Source organism: Anastrepha ludens, chromosome 3 (assembly GCF_028408465.1).
Source record: "Anastrepha ludens isolate Willacy chromosome 3, idAnaLude1.1, whole genome shotgun sequence".
Taxonomy (NCBI): Eukaryota; Metazoa; Arthropoda; class Insecta; order Diptera; family Tephritidae; genus Anastrepha; species Anastrepha ludens.
In genome coordinates this window covers 25231903-25249061 of record NC_071499.1, presented here as the reverse complement: position 1 = coordinate 25249061, position 17159 = coordinate 25231903, and the positions used below count along the sequence as shown (strand labels likewise).

The 17159-nt window shown below is 35.8% G+C and overlaps 1 protein-coding gene across 1 annotated transcript; it reads left to right on the top strand.

The window, feature by feature from the left end:
* Window positions 1-11081: 11081 nt before the first annotated feature.
* On the top strand, window positions 11082-15152 carry LOC128857195 (uncharacterized). The gene is made up of 3 exons (XM_054092834.1): window positions 11082-11319; window positions 14488-14641; window positions 14719-15152. The coding sequence occupies exons 1-3, from the start codon at window positions 11223-11225 to the stop codon at window positions 14879-14881; spliced, it is 414 nt and encodes a 137-aa protein (XP_053948809.1). The 5' UTR covers window positions 11082-11222; the 3' UTR covers window positions 14882-15152.
* Window positions 15153-17159: the final 2007 nt, after the last annotated feature.

The window sequence follows — 17159 nt, the reverse complement described above, 5'->3', positions numbered from 1 at the left end:
ATAACGAACTTTTTATGGCCCGAATTAGAAGATATGGATGTGGGCGATATGTGGTTTCAACAGGACGGTGCCACTTGTCACACAGCTATCGAAACAATGGCTCTTTTGCGCGAAAAATTTGATGGCCGAATAATCTCATGTCGCGGCGATGTCAATTGACCGCCAAGATTATGTGATTTGAAACCGTTGGACTTCTTTCTTTGGAGTTATTTGAAAGAAAAGATGTACGTCGATAAGCCAGCAACAATTCAAGAGCTCAAGGATGAGATAATTCGGCACATTAACGGCATAGAACCTCAGGTATGCCTCAGCGTTATCGAATTTGGATCATCAGATGGAGGTGGGCCGCCGCCATTTGGCAAATATTTTGTTCCATACGTAATTTAGCCTTACCAATATCACTACATATTATAAAACAAAGTCGCTTTTTCTGTCCCTATGTCCCCTTATACGTTTAAATCTTTAAAACTACGCAACGGATTTTGATGCGGTTTTTTTTAAAGATAGATTGATTGAAGAGGAAGGTTTATATCTATATAATGTGAAGAAATATATAAAGGGGGCGTGGCAATCGGTCAAAATGTGGCAAAAAAACATAATTTTTTTGTTTTCACGGCCATAAATCATAAACGAATCAACCAATTAAAATGAAACTTTCTTGAAGTTTAACTTTGAAATATTTACTTTCGTTCTGCATTAAAAAAAATAATTGATTTATTTGTTATTTAACCAAAATTGTTTAAACAAAAGCAGCTCTTTTTCCAAAAAAAGCTGTTTGTGTGTGTGTTCGCTGTCAACCGAATGAAGCAATAGGCGTTAAGCGATAATCTCACCACACCTCATTAATGTTGAATTACATCGTATGGTGACGTATGTATGTATGTATTTACGAATCGCTCGCATTATTTCATTTCGGACATATGTACATATGTATCTATGTGTGTACTGAATTCCATGTAATTATATGTACATACAATTTTACAGCGAAATAAAACGCTATTTTCACGTTCTATATTAGTAAATCGCACATAATTAAAATACAGTTTTTGAATAGTTTTTATTGATTCGGAGCGCGTTTAGTTTGCTATCGATTCCATACAATAACATTTTTTGTCATCTACTTTTTACGACAACTAATAGCTTATTTTCGAAGCGATTTCAACAAATGGGTACAACAATGTATGGATAAGGATTAATCCAATTAAATACCTTAAATACATTGTTGTTTTCATATATATTAGATCTATGTATATGGCTCTTTACAGCATATAATTAAAAACAATATTTTTCAAGATATTACAACAGTAATTAGTAATTGAGATCTACCGGAAAAATTGCGTTAGCTGTTGCGTCATCCGGCATTGCCGCTACTCTTTTGGAAGGAGGCCGAACCGCACACTCTACAATCAAGCTCTCGCTGAAAATCGCCAGCGATGATGATAACAGCGTCTGTAGTGTTTCTAAGCAGAGCAATACAGGAAAATTGATGCGTGGCTGCTCATTAATAGCCTGGGACGAAGCTACCATGTCAAACAAGACGTTTGTGGAAGCACTGGATAGGACAATGCGCGATTTGCGCAACAAAAATGCATATGCAATATGGGTGGATGTACAATTCTGTTCTCAGGAGATTTCCGTCAAATACTACCAGTTGTGACTCGAGGAACACGTGCTGACGAAATAAATGCTTCGCTAAAAAGATCCCACCTTTGGTTGCATGCCAATAAATTAGAGCTTAAAACTAATACGAGGGTTTCGTCAACTTCACGTGAGAACAGGCTATTTCCAGAGATGCTGCTAAAAGTTGGCAATGGAGAATTAACACAAAGTGAGGGAAGGATTAACCTAGAAAACCTTTGTGTTTTGATAGACAACATTAAAGAGTTAGTCAACAATGTCTATCCAGACATTGATAACATAAGTTATAAGACAATATCTTGGTTTAAAGAAAGAGCTATTCTGTCACCAACTAACGAACAAGTAGATAAAGTAAATAACTTGATTATTTCAAAGATTGATGCGCCGACGAAAATATACTACTCGGTCGATACTGTTCTCGATTTGGAAGAAGCTGTTCAATTTCCTACAGAGTTTTTAAATTCTTTGAAACCGTCTGGACTCCCTCCTCACAAAATGGAGCTGAAAATAGGTTGTCCTGTTATTTTATTAAGAAACCTAAATCCACATAAACTTTGCAATGGCACGCGTTTGCTGGTAAAATCACTGAAAACTTTCATAATAGAGTGCACAATACTCATAGAATGTGGTACCGTAAAAGATGTATTGATTCCCCGAATCCCTCTGATACCATCGGATCTACCATTCCAATTTAGACGCTTACAATTTCCGGTAAAGGCATCTTTTGCAATGACCATTAAAAAATCTCAGGGTCAAACCTTCAACGTTGCAGGCTTAGATTTGAGCGTTGACTGTTTTTCACATGGCCAACTGTATGTCGCTCTTTCAAGAGTAACCTCTAGAGAAAACATGTTTGTATTGTCTAATGACAAGAAGGCTATGAACGTTGTATATAAAGACATTCTGTAATATAGTAATTGTTGTAAAAATAAAATAAATACATATGTAAAAATGCAAAAAGTTAATATGCAAAAATGTAGGATATGAATTTAGATATCCCAAAGATAGCAGGAAATCTTCATGCTATAAAGAAAGGCGAATTGTTTTACTCCAAATTTAACGCGTGCGGGCCACGGGCAATAATGAATAAGCCAAAACTACTGGATCGATTTTAATCATTTTTTCAGTGAGTGACATAGGGTATATATTTTATACCCGTGCGAAGCTGGGCGGGTTGCTAGTTATCATAATAAAGAGGAATGACAATAATTTCCTAAAAAATGTATTTTATTCAAAATCAACCTTCGGGCCCTTGAAACTTAACCACCCTTTTGAAGAAATGGATTTATCATAAGATTAGTTGACTAAAAAACAAACTTTGAACATACCCATGCTTTATTTTACTATGCTTTGTCCACTTACAAATGGAGGCAATAAGCTTCCTGAATCACACAAATTCTATAGACCAATCAGTCTTATGTCTTTCATGTTGAAAACCATCGAAAAGCTACTGAACTGTAATCTCGATAACCCCACTCTATAAACTGTATTTTGCATATAAAAAAGGGACATCCACAGTTACAGCACTACACACAATTGTGCGCGCTATAGAAAATCCCCTTGACCTAAAGGAAATAGCCCTCTGTGCTTTTATGGGCATTGAGGGTGCATTTGAAAACATGAACTTTCAAGCAATAGAACTGGCACTCTCCAATAGGCGAGCCGATCCAGCAATTGTTAAATAGGTAAGCAACATGCTAAACCAAAGGATCTATACCCAAATGGTAAGACCTATTGCACTATATGGGGCTTTGGTATGATGGAATAAAACAAATCAGATTGTCAAAATGTCCATCTTTCACGCTCATTGCGCCATCTATGATATCCTGATTTAATGAATGTACCCCATATCGTGGTATTGGTCCTGGTCTTGGATCACCGCTAGGGACTTCTAAAGAAACAGGCTCCACACAAACAGCGATAACTTTTACAATTATTAATTTTTTTTTTTGAAATTTTGCTAAAGTCATGTCGAAACATGATGTATTAATGCTAAGTTTTTATTTTTGTTAAATAAAGCAACTGACTAGCAAAAAAAAAAAAAGGATTGAAAATCATCATTTTTTCGGGCCTCTGACTGCCCCCAGAAATAAGTGAAATCAGAAAATATCTTTTAAATAACTGCTACGCGCTTATGTTTGTTTCTTTACCCATTACTACCCTTTGCCGGGTATCAAAAGGGCGCTTTAGTGCTACTTGGGGACTGCCAGAATGGTATTTCAACCATTTTCATTGCCGGTACCTTGCCATTTCGGAAAAAGTTTGATTTCGTCGTAAATGGAAATAAAATGTTTTAGAGCCACTATCACTATTCAAGAGCTTCGCCTCGTATAAATTATTTAGTCAAAAATAAATGTGCCTGTGTATAATATCAAGTCAAATTCCGTGGAACCCCGATTTCACGTGCTATTAGATTTTGCACTTTGGGAAATGTATTTTTACAGTAAACAAATATCTTATCACTTAGAAAGTTCTCAGAAAATTCTTCGAAATAATCTAACCAACAGTTGCAAGCACAATAATTGAAACAATGTTCCGGTGCGACATCGAACTGTGGGTATTCTCATTTGCAGATAATAAACAATAAACGTCAAAGCCCACCTTGAAATTTACGGAAAAGCTGGGTCAAAAAACTTAATGAAATAAATAGTAGGGATGACAATCCCGGAATTCCGGGTTTTATTTTCCACTAATCCCGAAATTTTCGAAAAATCCACTTTTATAGCGAAAAAAAGGCACGAGGCCACATGCCTTGAGGTAAGTATGCAACTAGGCGACACATCCCTGGTAACACAAAAAGCGGTGAAATACTTGGGTATTCACCTCGATTGCAGGCTTATGTTCTGACCGCAGATGCGGCACGCAGCGAAGATCACGGAAATGCATGAACAGACTAATTGCGAACATCGGTGGACCAACCCAGAGTAAAATAAAGCTGATCACGGCGACCACAAACGGCTCCATTAACAACTAACTATTTTACTAGGCAACTCCGAGTCATTCTTGAAAAGATTTACTGAGTTCTACCCCAAAATACTGCATTCAATGCTTTAGAGCATGCTGATAAAGAAAGTAGTCCTAATATTTAGAATACATGAAAAAAAACTGAACTGCGCAGCTATCGCCCCAAAAACTTTTAGCAGACGCGATTTCCTTCTTCGCTTTCCAAAACTTCCTTTTCCCTAAAAGAAAAGACACTGCAGTAACTGAGCAATTCACAAATATTTTTCTTCTCGTTAACACCTCGCAAGTATCATATTTCCCCAATTTTTAGTACGTTACCGTTGCCTATAGCATGAAGCATGGTCGATCCAGACGCGGCTGAACAGAATTGGTCCATTTCATGGACGTCGTTCTGGACCCTCTTGCAATAATGCAGAAAGTAGTCCCGGTGAGGGAGTCTCCTCAGAAGAGAAGGAGGAATTGTTTTAGTAGACGACAGTCGCTGTAAGTGCGAAGGCATTTTGAACACTAATGAATCACCAAAAACCAAAAAAAAAAAAATTGTTCTGCTGTAAAAAGTTTGACTTTTATTTTTATTGTAAATTTAATGAGATTGAGAAATATATATATTTCACTTCGATCTCATGGCATTTTGTGACCTCTCCCCATAACAGTACCTCATCCAGACCCAGTTCCTGTATGAGACTCAAGATGAAGCTGGGTTGGGTTAAGGGCATGTGCCTTTCTTCTGGCTGCAATTGACCGAGATGGCTCAACCTCCTCCGCGCCACATTCAAGGAGAAGGTGCATTGGAGTCTTCTGGGGTTGGTCGCAGAAACGACAAGATCATGTGCAGATGACTACGCAGTCTGCAATGACCTGCGAGAATGACCTTGAGTATTCTCAGTGTATCTATGGCTAGAGTTATGAGTTTTTTAAACCTCTTTTGGTTTCACCTTAAGTAAGGATTTCGCTAGGAGTAGCCCCACAGTTTGTTGCCAGCTAATCTCCCATATCTATCAAATGTTTTTCACTTTAAATAATAAATATTTTTAAAACCCATTTATTTTTAATTTATTATATAGTAGGATAGTTTCTCAAACAATATTGATGACATGTTTTTCGGGATCCCGAAATTCAAATAACAAAATCCCCCACATCTCGGAATTGTTAAAACCGAAAAAATATACATCCCTACTACATACATATAAATTATGGCGAAATATGTCTAGGCGGGTTTTTTGATAAACAAATTATGCTATCAAAATTCTAAAGAAAAAAGTGTTTTCCATCTTGGCTGGTTGCATTTTAGTCGACTTCTCTCAATTCTTTTTAACTCTGCCGATTTTTTTGGTCACGATTTTTTCTGTTCAGTTGCAGAACTAAGGAACTTGCATATAAGGCGATTCGATCCGATTCAAGGCGATCTTAGCTAGCGGAGGTGCGGAATCTTTTTTGTTCATTTATGCCTGCGTTTGTATGAAATAAAGGGTGGTTAAGTTTCAAGAGCCGTTGTTGATTTTAAATAAAATACAATTTTTTTAGAAAACCATTGTCATTTCTCTTTATTATGATAATATTGGTGGGGCTCAATTATGTATGAATCAAAATATCGGCCAAATGGTCGCCGCGCCATAATAGAGGTTCTATGCCGTTAATGTGCCGAATTATCTCATCCTTTAGCTCTTGAATTATTGTTGGCTTATCGATGGACACCTTTTCTTTCAAATAACCCCAAAGAAAGAAGTTCAACGGTGTCAAATCACATGATCTTGGCGGCCAATTGACATCGCCGCGACGTGAGATTATTCGGCCTAATGATGCCGCCGGCCCATAAACTGTACCAGACACTCTTCGTGGGTGCATTGGTTTTTTGGCAATCACGCTTGGATTATCATTCGCCCAAATTCGGCAATTTTGCATCACTGAAGATGATTTTGATTTTGATTTGAACGCCCGTTTTCATAATAAGCCTGAATAACTTTAACGCGTTGCCCAATTGTGTATCTTTCTATGGTTCAAATTGAGTTGGTTTGAAATTGAAAAAATATTAAATGAAATGCAGAAAGAAACTTGACGTTTAGGTGTGGTTCACATTCAACATCGGCCCTTAAAATTTAACCACCCTTTAAATGAGCTGAGCTGCATTATTCCACGTGCCTCACTTGCTCAAGGTGATCTTTCTCCCATATCCTCCAAGCAACACGTCATCGTATTTGCTCGTTTGTAGAGATTTTCCGTACGAACTTTGGCGCCATACAATAAACACTTTTAAGGTTTAGTTCGATTTTCAGTGGCTTCTTAAAATTAAAATTATTAGGTGCAGTATTTAAGTATGTTGATTTCATTCGAATTTTAATGCAGCGCTCGTTGTGAAGACAAAATTACAATGCACGAAACCAAACTTTCAGAACAGCCTAGATGCCACCACTCTAAAATCTACTCTATTCTCCTCTCGCCAGAAGTATTGTCTTTGCGTCAATTTTGTGGCATATTTTTGTTTAGTGGATTGTTTTTAGCTTCGGTGTTCACCCTCGAACTTTCTGCCAATATCGCCCTCGGAATCATTACACTTACTGAGCCCCCTCCTCGCGACATGCGGCTTGATATACCCGATATACTTGAGGTTAAAACGTCTCTGTGACCCGGCACCCAGAGCAGATTTATTGTAAAGTATTGTGTTTGCTCTGTCTTAACGTCGATACATTCTTTTACTGTCTTCGTGGTAATACCTATTATGTGAATGTACTGATTTTAGGGCCGATTGGTTATCTGAGAATATATTTATTTCTCTTGTGGTGAGAACACTTTTCTTAAGACCGTCAGCCTTTCCCTGATAACCAGAATTTCAGCTTGAAATACGCTAAGATAATCCAGTAGCTGGAAGGAAATGCTGGCACTCATCTCCTCAGGGTGATGATGTGTTTATTGAGCTTGGAACCATCTGCATAGGTACTGACTCCACTTCTGTTGACAATTAGCTCTGTTGAGTTACAAAGGCCTTTTGTTTGGGGAATAGAGGCGAATTCACCTAGTATTTTTGCGTGCCCTTTCTGTTAGTGGTTAAGAAGAAGAGAAGATTCTCCTAACCTTGGTATCTTTATTAAATTTTGCCTTGAGTAGCCGCCAGGGTTTTTTTTTGGGATGACGCCCGTGAAGAGGAAACTCTCAAGAGTACTGCTATACCGGCGTAGCAGTTACACCTACGAACTGAATACGTCTCCACTATCTCTCTCTCTCTCCCCGCGGAACAGTCCACAAAAGGAATTACCTCAAGGGGCTGGTTAGCTCATAGGCTGCTAGTTATTTCGTCTACGAACCTCCGCGCGCCTTAGATCATTGTGGATATGTTTTACATGCGCGCAGATTCACTTCCAGTTATCACCCGATTTCAGCATAAAATCTATAATATACTTTGAGTTTCGGTATCATAGCGTGGGCATTGCAACAAGACGTGATCAACCTCTTCTTCTCTCTCCGTGCAGATTGGGCAGTTTGGGAACGGTCATGGCCGAATCTATGCAGGTATTTTTGAAATACCGTGCCCTGAAAGGAATTGGGTTAGATGAATCTTTGTTTCCCTATGGTTCCTTTCTAGCCGCGTCGTAAGAATGGGTACTAGCCCATGCGTCCATTTACCTTTCGGTGATCTGTTCCACCGGTTTTGCCAGTGGGCGATCGAACGACGCCTTTCTTCTTCTGCAATAGTTAGACGACTTGCTCTACAGTCGGGTACAGATGTGCCTTAAATACACGATCAGCATTTCTTTCGCCAAAATGTCTACGGGAACTAGACATACGAAGGAAGAATAACGAAGGATGCATCGTCCGAAATTGTACGGAAGCCGCAGATAGTCCGTAAAGCGCTTAGCCGATAGACGGCTATCAGTTTTTTTGTTAGTGTTCATTGTACGCCAAGGTTGAACTCTTGCAAAGATAGCGAGCGCTGTTTCGATCCATTTCATCTGTTTGTATATCAAAGCGCCAATGTTTCGTAACCGTGGCTGTAAGCCAGTAAAAATATCTCTTCTTGGCTGACTTCCACAAATTTACAGACAAAATAAGTCAGTTTTAAAGTATTTATTGTCAGCATTTCTTTGGATTAGAAAAAAGCTTAGCGGTGAGTTGTGAAGAAGATTGAATGGATTTCCCTGCATTCAACTGTCTTGGGAATTTCACGAGATGAATCACTACTTACGAAGAGAGTTTTTAAGCTTTAACCTCTTGCGCACTTAAGTCTCTCTCTATGGGTATTTGCACTACATTATATGTATACATGGATATGCGACTATATGACTGTGTATGTATATCTAAAAGGCTTCATAGCCCATGTAGACACACAAAACATAGACGCTATTATTTGTTGCTATCAGATGGGCTCTAAGTAAAGTTAATAAGCAGCTTAACAAGTTTTTACTGCATACAGAGAACGCTTTGTTTATGCAAGAGTGTTGCCGGTGCGCTTGACGTTTTGTTTCTATGAGGGGTTTTTAGAATGTACAGCATTTTTACTTTTTCAAATAAAGCATAAACAAATGAGAGAGAATACTTTGTTAGCTGGTGAATTTTATGGCATTTAATATTTATAAAAAATATGGGAAGAGCATTCAGTTACTGAATTTTAAAAAATTAAAAAATTCAGCATAAGCGGAATTATTTTTTTAATATAGCGGAGAAGTTGATTTATCACAAAAGTTAAGGAGTTTAATCAAATGGTTAGGCGGCCAATTGGAAGGCCTATTTCTTGATATTTCTTGAGATGAATGGGTTAAAGTGATGGTTTTTAGTGGCACAAAGCTTGCTGCACCTCCCTGCAAGGCCTATTTAGAAAATTAACCATTGGTTTTGTCATTGGGGTCATTGCCAGTAGTTTTTGTTTTAGGCCCCATCTTCAATTTTCGAAAAGGAAGTATCAATAATGCTTCCGATAGACATAGAACATTGATTACTTCAAATATGAAACAAATTTGATACAGATTAGTTTAGGTTATCCAGGTTGCTTGTCGAAGAAAAGATACTCGGTGGATTTAAGGCCCATTGCAATACCTGCATTTGATTCTCATCTCCTAACTAAGTTGCTTAAATCTCTTAGATCTTTTTAAGAAGGTAACTAGCCCCTCCAGTGAGACATTTTGCAAATTTCCTAGGTTTTCAAATAAATAATCGCCCAGATATTTGGCACGGCTTCTTGGCAGGCAAGTGTAGGGCATTTATAGAGGAGATGTTGTACCGACTCCATTTCTTCTTATTCTTCACAACTCCTGCAAAAGGCATTGTGAGGTTTACCCAATTTTACTGGTTAGGGTGCCAATAGTGCAGTTACGCGTTAAAACACCTGTGAGGACGCTGGTAGTTGATCTGTTGAATCCAAGTAGACAGAGACAAGCTTCTATTGGTTTCCCTGATTACGCTCAAATAAATTGCAATATATGCTTATGTCCTCTTTCACTCGTTGAAGGTCATGCTCAGAGCCTCTCCTTGAATACTCATCCGCTCATTTCGCTCTTTCTTGAATTGATGCGGGCTGAGACCAATACCTGGATCGCTACTTGGCTATCAAAAAAAAAAAAATAATAATAATCGTAAGGTTTGCCGAAAGTAAGTCCATTAGTCTTATCGTTTTTTCTGCTTTGTCTATAGCGTGGATCTCGGTTTGGAACCCACTGCACCGGTCTGGTAGTCTAAAAGAGTCATTTAGGTATAATTGCTACACTCCTCTTCATCCAGTGACTTATGTGATAATTGGGTTGCCAACATTTGTGGCATTTGTGGTTCTTAAATTTATAAATAAAAATTCAATAAGCCTAAAGTTGTTAGAACCCCTTTAAGAAAATTAAAGGTAAAATGATTTTGAATATTATTCGCTTATTTCAAAAGCAAGTGAAAAATATATTTAAATGTAATGAATAGTTCATAAATCAATACATATTTGAATTCGCCTTTGCTAACATGTAGTAGCATCGGTCTGTTGGTAAAACTTTCTCCTACCTTAAAATCTTTCTTTGAACGAAAAATATGAATAAGAGCCCAAAAGATAGGGCGCACATGGCTTATTAGACGTTAAATTTCAGTATAAAAAGGTAAGTACATACAAACATAAACAGTACCAAATCAAAATAAATTTTTGTACAGTGTCATTCGCGGGATTTAGTAGCCACACCTTATATTGTTTCTCTCGCAGAATTTTCTCCTAAACAGCAGCGATTCAGGTGAATGTTCATTCTCATTATAAAAATAGAGAACCCACTTCTTTCAATTCTTTTAGTATAATTACTGCATACCGGCAACCCTATCACTCAGCTGACGTCAATCGGAGAAGCTTACCGGCGCGAGAACTTGACTTTGAATGAATGCGGCCAAGTAAACAAAGAAAACGTTTGAGGCGTGAAAGAGAGTGCAAGAGCGAAAAGCAAAAAATGGCAAATTCTTGGACTTTCGAAAACTGGATTTCATGAGTATTTGCGTTGTACTCGCAAAAATATCAGATAACTACTTTTTACGCGCGGATAATCAGCTCATTTGTCTTGCTGCACTCAACGACTTCAGTTAATCAACGAGTTGGGCTTTCGAGTGAATATTTTAAGGCAAATATTTTTCAAACAACGGTATTACTTTCTTTAAGTTACTAAAAAATAAGTAAAATGGTGAACTGTGTGAATTGCATGGCCGTGAAATTCGTCGTACTGGCCGTTTTGTGCTTAGCCATGGCCCATAAACTGCCGGAAATTGTTTTATACGGTAAGGAGTGGGCGCAAGTGGAAACTGATAGTGAAAGGGAGCAGAAAAACTACTTGAAAAATATTAAATAAAAAAATTAAGGACGAAAACAAAGTAAAACCCCAAAAAACAAAAAAAAAAAAAACAAAAACAAAAATTGAAAGTAATTAAAAACTACCAAGCAATTTCTGAAACGAAGTTTATATTCAAAACAAATATGAACAATTAAAGGGAATCAAGAACTGCAAAATGTTCACATTTTCAAACTGACTTAATATATATAAAAAATATTCGAAAAAAATAAAGATAATATAGATATAAAAAAGTAATAGAATTTAAAAAACTACAAACATTAAAAATGAAGATTAAAAAAGATTTAAACAAAAAAAATTGAATTAAAAAAAATCGAATATTAAAAAGTGCATGACTTTAATATTTATAAACAATTTCCGAAAAAACAAAAAATTAGAATAAAAAAGGTTAAACTAAAACATTAAATTTAAAAAATTTCAAAAGTCAAAGTATTTAATATTTACAAATAATTTCCAAGAAAAATAAAAATGTTTAAATAAACTCAAAATTAAATAAAACTAATATAAAAAGACGTTTAGCTAAGAAACTAAATTTAAACAAATTACAAAAGTTCAAAAATTTAAATAATTAATATTCCTCTATAAAAGTTGAAATAAAAAGGTATTACAATTAAAAAATATTTCAAAATTTTCATATATAAAAAAATTTAATATCTACCGGCAATTTTCGATATAATAAAATTAAAAAAAAAAAATTATTTAAATAAAAAAAACATTTCTAAAACTTAATAAAATAAAAAATTTTAAGTTTCTTTTAAAAGCTGAAGTTATTTCACGTTGTAAAAAATAGGGGCAGCTACAAAAGTTCAACATTTATAAATTGTTTATAAATTAAATTATTTTCGCTTTTTAATATATTGTTGCACAGCCTTTGCTTTGTATAACAGCCATGCACCGTCGAGGCATGGAGTCAACCAACTTCTGGCATGTGGCCTGAGGAATACTTTCCCAAGCTTCCTTTATTATTGACCAGAATTAGCCTTTTTAACAAATCTATATTGTTTTCAACACTTGGATATATTTTTGTTTTTCGCCCACGTGTTTCCTTATGTGGCGTGTATTTTACGGCATTTTCTACCATTCTCTTAGAAATGAAAATTCCTTTTTTCGCAATGCTTTTATCTGCTCTCGAAGCTGGACGCTGCAATGTTTTCCTCTGCCCATTATGATTGAATAAATAGTATTATTTACTTATCTCTTTAATTTATGCACACACTTTATCTTTTATATAATACTTTTATTCTTTGTAGCTCTTTAAAATCCTCAGTAATTTTGAATAAACATTAATTTAATTTTCGTGGCCCTATTATTTCGCACACACTAAATTGAACTTCACAAAATGATCAAAAATTATGAATCGACGCAAAAAGTGTTTGCTGTGATAACGGTATTTCACTTCAAAGGCATCCCAGCAAGCAATCACACAAATAACCTCGTTCAATTTAGTAAAGCTGAAGCAGAGTTATGTTTTGAAATTTTTCAAAGGACGTGCCTCTATTATTTTTCACATGACTGTAGATTTAAAAATGTCTGGAAAAGTAGAACAGTTTGTGATTTTATACTTATAAACAGTAAAAACTTTAAAAAAATTAAAAATTTTAATCAAATAGAAATAAAAAAAAAATTACGGAAAAAAATTTACTAAAAAAATTAACTGAAAGCAAATTTTACTACAAAAAATTACTTTCAAATTTTTTACTAAAACGTAAAATTTGAAAAATTAAATAATAAAAAAGTTAGGAAATTATATATTAGTTAATTTAATTTAAAATTGAGAAAAATAATAATTTTTAAAATAAAATAAAGTTACAAAAACTTTTAGAATTTTATACTTATAAACAGTAAAAACCTTCGAAAAATTGAAAATTTGAAACAAATAGAAATAAAAAAAATTTTATGCAAAAAATTTTACTAAAAAAAATATACCTACTAAAAAAAATTTTCTAAAAAGAAATTTTACTAAAAGAATTTCCTTAAAATTTTTTTTACTAAAAATATAAAATTTGAAAAATCGCGCAATTAATTAAAAGTTAGGAATTTAATTTGAAATTGGAAAAACAATTAATTATAATTAATTATTAAAGAAAATAAAGGTAAAAAAACCCGAAAATTAGGAAAGTCTGGATTTTTTTTTTTATAAACAATAAAAAGCCTTTAATAAGCTTAAAATTTCAAAAAAAGTATACAAAGTTTAATTAAAAAAATTAAATTTTACTAAATAAATTTTTTGGAAGACATTTAGTAAAATAAAAATTAAAAAGATCGCAAAATTAACAAAATGAAATCAGCAAATTAAAAAAAATTGCATTTATTTAATATGAAACTGTAAAAGATTTAATTTTTAAAGAAATGAAATTTTAAAAAATTCTAGAATTTTATATATATCAAGGGTGGTTAAATTTCAAGGGGCGATGTTGAATGTGAACCACACCTAAACGTCAACGACACCGTTGGACTTTTTTCTTTGAGGTTATTTGAAAGAAAAGGTGTACGTCGATAAGCCAGCAACAATTCAAGAGCTAAAGGATGCGATTATTCGGCACATTAACGGCATAGAACCTCAATTATGCCTCAGCGTCATGGAAAATTTGGACCATCGGATGGAGGTGTGCCGCTGCCTTGTTCCATGCGTAATTGAGCCATACCAGTATTATCATAGTAAAGAGAAATAATAATAATTTCTTGAAAAAATTGTATTTTATTCAAAATCAACACCGGCCCTTGAAACTTAACCAGCCTTTATATAAACAACAAAAACTTTCAATAAATTTAAAATTCCAATTAAAAAACAAACAAAAAAAATTAAAATATATGTAAAAATTGTACTATTTAAAAAAAATTTTACTAAATGAGTTTTTCTAAAGACATTAAATTAAATAAAACAAAATTATAAAATAAAAATTTTAAAATCGCAAAATTAATAAAATGAAATCAAAAAATTAAAGGCATTCAATTTGAAACTTAAACAGATTTAATTTTTAAAGAAATTAAAATTAAAAAGAAAAAATCGAAAATTTCAATTATTTAACAAAAAATTAGAAACAATCCCTGAGCATTCAAAAAAAAGTAACCAAATATTTTGTCACTTCCCTTGCAGAGGGTGACGCCTGCGTTACTAGCAGCTATGATGGCAAATGTCTGGTGGAGAAGCAGTGCCCTAACTTAGAAACAACCATGACGCGAAAGGGCCTATATGCCAAGGACGTGGGCCACTGTGGCTATACGGTTTACGAGGAAATCATTTGTTGTCCGTAAGTTCTATTTTTCAAGCCCTGCCGCTGTGATGATGGACGCTAATATACTGAATTTTAATTTTATGCCTTTTTAGTGAGAACATCACAGAACATACGCTTTCCAAAAAATATTTCGAAAGCGCTGAAGTTCGCACAACTGTAACATTAATCTTCACTACAACTTCCATCGTACAAACGGAGATAATCGACGATGAATTGGTTTTTAGTAACTACACTACGCCACTCGAGCACCAATAATCTAACCAGTATAGCGATCGCATTTTAGTAAATAAGTACGCGGAGGGGTGTGCTTACATACCCACATTTCTATGTGAATTTTTCAGTACAGAATACAAAAGTTTCATTGTACTGTAAAGTTTCTCACGAGATGCATCAAAACTAAACGAAATGCTCTATGTTTAGCTCCTAATTATTAGTTAAGGTTGAAGAAGGCAGCGCTGATATTTTGTTTGCTAATCGCACGATACGAATAAATACTCAGTGGCCATTATCTGTAATTTAAATTGAATTATAAGAGGGTGTAATAATTCATGCACTCATGGATACGTCGCATTTCTGGTGAAGTTAATATGTAAATACTTTTTTATTGCCTGGAACTGCACTGATTACAATTTGAACTCGCGCGAACTTAATAAGCAAATACACAGATTTGAAGCTGTGTGAGTTTGGTGGATTATTAAATATTGTTTTTTCGCGATTTTTGCAGTAACAACAGATTCTCCGAATATTCCAGAAATAAAATCCACAAAATAGTTTTTAATGAAAAATCTCTCAGTTCAGCTGATAGGTGTTGGGTTGCGGTGGCTGTCGCTCTCTACGGGGTGCAGCGAGGCGGCCCACAGTGTTGCGAGTGCGGTCAAAATAGAAGCAAAGTGGCTGCTTGAATTTAAAGAAAAAACATTGGAATTTTCTCTAAAAAGCACAAATTTATGAATTCCAAAATATTTTGTTGTGCAGTATTTGGTTACACTTTCGAGTATTTAAAGTGATGCATTTAAAATCAACAAATTTTCCGAAGAAAAAATTAAATGGTTTTAATAAATTTTTGTTTTTTTGTTTTTGTCGGCAAGTGCAGGACTCAGATATTAATTAAGTCCATTGTACTACACTTGGATTCCCTTTTAATTTTCTTTAAATCTACCCGATCTCCGAAGAAATCTAAGTAGATCTTGTGGTGCCAAGGTGCCAAGGTTGTCGCTTCTTAACATCAGTGCCAAAGACCTCAAACCTGATTCGAGCGAAGGCGGGGAAGACGCACAGGAAGTGGTCAGCCGTCTCATCCTCCTCTTCACAAGCTGGGCAGAGTACACTGTCTGAGATGCCCAACCTTTCCATGTGCTTTGCCCACAGAAAATGGCCCGTCATCAGTCCAACCAGCGGTCTGCTTAATGACAGGACGGTTTGCGACAGTCGATCGAACATCAGTTTAGTCCATCTGCAGTCTCTCTCAGCCTGCCAAGCACGCTTGTGGGTTGTAGTAACCCATTTGCTAACAGTGGCCGTCATGGCCGCAGAGGGGAGTGCTTTTAATTGATTACAAGCCGCCGTAATTTCCTTGTTTTTTTTCGTTCGTGTGCCAGTTTTGAGCGTTTTTGAAAGCCTAACAGAAAAATAGAGAATTTGGTGTGCCTGCAAAACTAATACGGCTATGCAAAATGATTTTGCTCAATACCTGCAGCACCGTCAAAATTGGGAAGGACCTTTGCAAGCCGTTTGATACCAAACGAGGTTTCAGACAGGGTGACTCGCTGTCGTGCGATTTCTGATGCTGAAAAAGATCGTGCGAGCCCTAGAACTTAATCGCTCAAGAGCAATTTTTTATAAGGGCGTGCAATTTCTGGGGTATGCCGATGATGTTGATAAAGAAACAAAGCGAATGGTGGTGAATGAGAGCAAAACGAAGTACCTTCTGTCTTCAAACAAACAGTCGGCGCAGTCGCGTATCGGCACCAATGTCACCGTTGGCACTTATGATTTCGATGTTGTAAGAGACTTCAGGTATTACTTTGGACTAAGTAGGCAACTGAGTAATAAAGTCCTTTCTAGACGAACAAAACTAACACTCTACAAGGCTCTCATCATGCCCGTCCTAACGTATGGCGCAGAAGATTAGACGATGATAACATCCGATGAGGCGTATCTTGGGCTGTTTAAGGGAAAGATTCTGCGGAAGAGTTTTTGACCTTTGCACGTTGGCGACGACGAATATCGCAGGCGATGAAACGATGGGGGTTGTATGAGCTTTACGACGACATAGACATCGCGCAGCGAATAAAGATCCAGCGGATTCGTTAGCTGGGTTATGTCGTCCAAATGGATACAAAAGCTCCGGCTCTGAACGTATTCGATGCGGTACCAGCTGGTGGTAGCAGTGGAAGAGCAAGAGGAGGCCTCCTCTGTGTTGGAAAAATCAGGTGGAGAAGAACTTGGCTTCACTTGGTGTGTCCAGCTGGCGCCGCTTAGCACGAGAAAGAAACGACTTGCATGCTTTTTTAAACTCGGCGAAAATCGCGTG